The sequence below is a fragment of the Coenobita brevimanus genome, chromosome 6 (assembly GCF_032717465.1).
Source record: "Coenobita brevimanus isolate Jiangsu-jjx chromosome 6, ASM3271746v2, whole genome shotgun sequence".
Classification (NCBI taxonomy): Eukaryota; Metazoa; Arthropoda; class Malacostraca; order Decapoda; family Coenobitidae; genus Coenobita; species Coenobita brevimanus.
This window is the reverse complement of record NC_136959.1, coordinates 47795465-47800983: the sequence shown is the minus strand read 5'-3', so window position 1 is coordinate 47800983 and position 5519 is coordinate 47795465. Positions and strand designations below refer to the sequence as shown.

The following is a 5519-nucleotide window of genomic DNA, read 5'->3' as shown; positions in this document are numbered from 1 at the left end:
TGGTGACGGGGTAGAGGCACAGGGAATTTCTATATCACTGCAGAACTGCAATCTCCACATCTATAACGTATACCGCAAGCATAACGCAGACCTTGACCTCACAGAACTCGTTGCTAATGCAAACACCCAGCCAACACTCATAGTAGGAGATATGAACGCCCATCACCCCCTCCTCGGCTCCCCTAGCAACACCAACCAAGCAGGGAGACACATTGCAGAACTCCTGAACGAAACTAACACAGTCACCCTTCTAAATAAAGCCGACACCCCAACCCACATACAAGGAGGCCGCCTTGACCTGCATTCATATCAACCAATCTGGCTCCCTTAACCCAGTGGAACACCCACCCAATTCTAATGTCTGACCACAATGCCATATCAATAAAAGCTAATTTACCCCCTCTACCCAAACCACCAGGCCCACCCCCACGGTTCAATACAAAAAAAGCTAACTGGCAACTATACACAGATACTCTCGAACAACTCACAGCCTCACTGCAACACTCACTTGATCTCCAAGAACATGAAAAACAAATAACAACAGCCATACAAGAAGCCACACTAGCTGCCATCCCTAAAACAACACACAAAAGACTCAACCACAAGGACTGGTGGTTTTACAACGATAGAGTCAAGGAACTAAACCACAGACAAAACCAAGCAAAGAAAATATACAGGAAAAACAGAATCCCTGAAGGACTGCAACACTTACGAACGACAGTCCGACTGGTAAGAGAAGAAAAGAACAAAATCAAGGAAAAAAAGTGGTTAGAGTGGTGCAGTTCCCTTAATGCAAGCAGCAGCACTGGGGCATTATGGAAAAAACTCAGAGCAGTGTCAGGATCAACCCCCAACAGACCCACATCCCACCCCAACCCACAAGAAGAAGCTGAAAGAATAGCACTGAACTTTGCGAACAACACTTCCCCAAGACATCTCCCAGATGCCACAAGACGGCGCCAGGAATCACTACATAATGACAGAAGACACCTAATTAACAGGGAGAAGGAAAAAGAGCATCCAGCCGACTGCCCATTCACAATGAACGAACTTGAAAATGCACTGAAAACGAGCCAAGACACTGCCCCTGGTAAGGATGGCATCACTTACTATATGATAAGATACGCAGGCCCCATTGCAAAAGCCGCCATACTGAACCTAATTAACCATTCCTGGGAAGCAGGACAACTCCCAACAACTTGGAAACAGGCACTCATCACCCCCGTGCCAAAACCCAAAAACCCAGGCTCATACAGGCCCATCTCCCTACTAAGCTGTCTCAGCAAAACAGCTGAAAGAATGATATTACGACGACTACAGTGGTGCACACCCACACCCCACGATCATATATTCGCCTAAACCAGCGGCAGGGGAAAGAGTGAATGTCTCGCAACACTCCTCACCGAACTGAGAGGAAGGAGGGGGCTAGCTATTTTTATAGACTTAGAGAAGGCTTTCGAACTAGCCTGCCCCGAATCAATACTAGATGCCCTAGCCCGCAAAAGAATAGGAGGCAAGCTCCTACAGTGGCTAGAAAACTTTTTCACAAACAGAGAAGCGATGGTGCGTTTCCACGGCACCACATCATCACTCCACAAACACACCAACGGCACCCCTCAGGGAAGTATAATCAGCCCCACCCTCTTTAACACACTAAATGAACGCCTCCTAGAAATAGACCTAGGCCCCATCGTCAAATTATTCACTTATGCAGACGACCTAGCAATCATCATAAACAAGGGCCCCTATCACACTAAAGCCCAAACCGCCTTGACACGCTTAAATACCGCCTGCAAAAACCTTGGCTTTAAAATAAACATAAACAAAACCAAAGCACTCTCCTTCGGTATGAACACACCACAACAACAACTATACCTCGATACCACACCTATCGACTACGTCACCACCCACATGTACCTAGGAGTCTGGCTAGACACCAACCTCAGATTCAGACAAGAAATAAGCTATCTCAGAGAAAGAACAAAAATAAGAACAAACGCACTCAGAGCGTTAGCTGGCAGAGGAATGGGAGCAACACATCGAGTACTAAGACTCTTCTACATCCAAGCTATCCGTTCCCTAGTAGACTACGCCGCCCCTGCACTAATAACCCTAGAACCACAACTAACAGAAAAGTTAGAGGTAATCCAGAACAATGCACTATGTGCGATAACAAATGCCCCACCTTGGACTCGTCTCGTCAACCTACGCATGGAGTGCGCTATCGAATCATTACAAAACAGAATACAAGCACGAGTAGTATGCATAGCTGCTAAGCTAGTTCACAGTGCTTCAGACCTTACCCCTATAAAACAAATCAAAGCCGAACTGATCAGACACCCCACTCTCCTAAACAAAAGCTGGACACACTGCACAATTCGTGCCATTAGGAAATACAACGCCACAAACAAAATCACACAACAGCCCGACACCCCGATACCGGAATATAAAGAACCTCCCCCATGGACCCCCCCACCATACAGACTCCTCACCCCAAAAATCACAGGAAAAAAAAACACACTTCCACAACTACTACGCCAAGAAGCGCTAGAAAGAATTGCGACAATCACAGACCTAAACACAGTAAACTACCATACAGATGGTTCGGTAGAACAATCAAAAGCTGCAGCTGCATTCATCAGCAATGAAAAAGAATTTGCTGCAAGAATCTCCAACAGAGCATCCACCCTGCAAGCAGAACTAGTAGTCATTGCGGAGGCGCTATCAGACGCTAACACAACAAATACACAGACGCACATAAACATACACACAGACTCACTCTCCACCATACAAACACTACGCAAACACAAACACCGCAACAACAGACACATCATCTCCACAATAAACAACACAGCACACAACATCGCACAATCAGGCAGAACAATCACGATACACTGGATCCCCAGCCATGTAAACATACACGGCAACGAACGAGCAGACCGTGGAGCCAAACACGCCCTTACGCACCCACAGATAGATATACACATACCACCGACCATAACACAAACAAAACACAACATAAAAGCAATAACACCCACTCTTATAAAACAAGAACATGAATACCATGTCAACCAAGGCTCCACTTCGGCCATCTGGTACGCCAGTGCAGCAAAATACAAACAAATACTGCTACCCACACATACACCCAACAGACTTCTCACCTACATACACCGCCTCCGCCTCGGCTACTTATCACGAGATCTAGTAATCAATAACATCAGAAACGCAATCTGCAGCTACTGCAGAACAGACGCCCCCTTCCCCCTTTTACACTACATAATTAAATGCAGAGCAACAGCCACCATCAGAGGTGGCGCCGCTTACCCAGACTCCGATATAACACCCACCTCCCCTCTCGCCACACCTGTTCAAACACTAAGCAACATAGCCACATCCATCATTCATAACGCCACATCCAACACCCCGCATCTTTTAATCAACCTAGTCAAGTCAAAACCCCCTCCGATGTAACTACTAAACGAACATTACCGCACTGGGCTACGAGGTGGCCCAGCCCCCCCCACCTTCTCTAACAGGGGGGGGGGAATCAATTACTACTACTACTACTCGAAAATAAGTATGGAAGTTTGTCAACCGGATCCTGTAACCCATTAATTCTTTCAGCACGAGGATGCAAATTCGTGTTTTACTCTTGCCACGCAGAACGATTACATTATCAGTTAAGCCCTTTCGTACTGAAAGGAATAATGAAGGCAACGTTTAACCGCTAGAATTTTAAAAGTTTGAGCCAAACATTGTCATCCAGATGTAGAAAGGTAGAAATAAAATCTCCATAACAGGCAGGCAATCTCAGAACCTGTTGTCGTCCATATGTCAGTGTATTCTCTCTGATGTGGTTGTGAAGGGTCTGGTAGCAGCTGGAGTGAAGACAAACGAATATAGGCCTACAAGCGATCTTAGACACTGTTAGTTTAGGAGTGTATCAATGTGACCTTCAGTGACGTCATATTCTCCCGGGAAATGTATTACACTAGTACCAGCTCACCTCACCCAGAAAGGCCTTTATCACATATACATCTGACCTAATATTTATAAAATATTGTAAGTTACTAAAGGATAAAAGGCATCAGTAAGAATCTGTCATCACGGTTCATTTTGTTTTAGGCATTTTCTCACTTTAATATTCACTTTAATTTGACTGAGAATTTGTTTAGTAATTGTATGAGTAAAATTGTAAGTCCAAACAACCAATCTTGGCTACATGGAAAATAAGACCAAGAAAGCTTATAAATACGACTGCTGGTGTATGTGGAGCAGCGAGCGCTTATTTATGATGTTTCGCTGGACGCATAAGGATGACCAAAAAAAAAAAAAAAAAAAAAAAGATATATGTGAATTTAAAATCAGAAACATGTTCTCACCCCTGACTCAGAGTTCACCCCGGGGTTACTGGGGTTACTAGTCAGCAGATTTAGCACTCTTGTGTCTGAGTAGTGATGTAATATTCCGTAGTTATTCCCTTTCAGTGTCATTATGTAGAAATATCATCATCATCATCATTATTCCCACGATCCCTAACTACTGCTACTAATTCTAATACCACCACTGATACCCGTTATCTTTCACATTCATTACTCCCCTCAATATGATGATACTTTTAATCATATCCCTGCTATTATACCAGACGATTTTATTCAGCCAGGGAGACCCATAGGAGGGAAGGGGTTACAGGAGGCTATATATAACCCTTCCATAGAAAAGAATCTCACTTTAAAAATAAATAAAAGTCCAGAGGTACCATGGCAATGATAAGATATATAAATACGTCATCGGTTTTCAGGAGGTAAAAATAATGACTGTACTTCATGTGGCCTAAAAGGGATCAGTCATAGGTTTACAGCGTTAAGTGAAAGTTGCTTTTTTGTGCGAATCCCGGGTAGTGAAGGTTGAAGGCGGGAGTGGGGGCGAGGGGAAGGGGGTGGGGGCAGGAGGGTTCAGCTTCCGGGTGTTGGGGCAGGGAGGGTGAAGGGGAGGAGGGAGGGGAGGCTTTGGTGTGAGGGACGAAGTGGATGGTGAATAATTATCAAGTCCTGTGTTATTGGGAGCATGAAAATGTGAGAGGGTAAGACTTTTGAGGGTCGAGTTTGCAGGTAACCTAAATAGGAAGTGAGGTCAGTAGACAGTGTAGTGGGCGATGGTTGTGAGGTGAGAAAAGTATGTGGGAAAGGTGAATAGGAAGTGTGAGGTGAGTAGAGAGTGAGGAGCACAAGAACAGACATAGTAAGGAAAAAATGTGGCTACTGTATGAGAGGAGAGGTATAAATGTGTGAGGTGTATATATGTGAGGAACATAAGGGAGAGAGTGATGTGAGTAATGGAGAAGAAATGTGAGGACGGTTTACCCCACACACATTCCGTCTGCATTCACAGTACAGGGCTCAATCCAATGGTCTGGTGGCGACCACACACGCACTCATTGCTGTCTTAACGCCACAGGCCAGTCCTAGTGAGAGGCGCTCAAGTGTGGATGGTTATGGCTGGTCCTATGACAAAAAAGG

General features: G+C 45.0%; 2 protein-coding genes across 2 annotated transcripts; both read left to right on the top strand.

Annotated features, from left to right (window-relative positions):
• Positions 1 to 357: 357 nt before the first annotated feature.
• LOC145401110 (uncharacterized) lies at positions 358 to 1359 on the top strand. The gene has a single exon (XM_080273484.1). It carries the CDS (start codon positions 358 to 360, stop codon positions 1357 to 1359), a length of 1002 nt encoding a protein of 333 aa, XP_080129610.1.
• Positions 1360 to 1560: 201 nt separating this feature from the next.
• LOC145401099 (uncharacterized) lies at positions 1561 to 3471 on the top strand. Its single transcript, XM_080273474.1, has one exon. The coding sequence runs from the start codon at positions 1561 to 1563 to the stop codon at positions 3469 to 3471; it is 1911 nt and encodes a 636-aa protein (XP_080129600.1).
• Positions 3472 to 5519: the final 2048 nt, after the last annotated feature.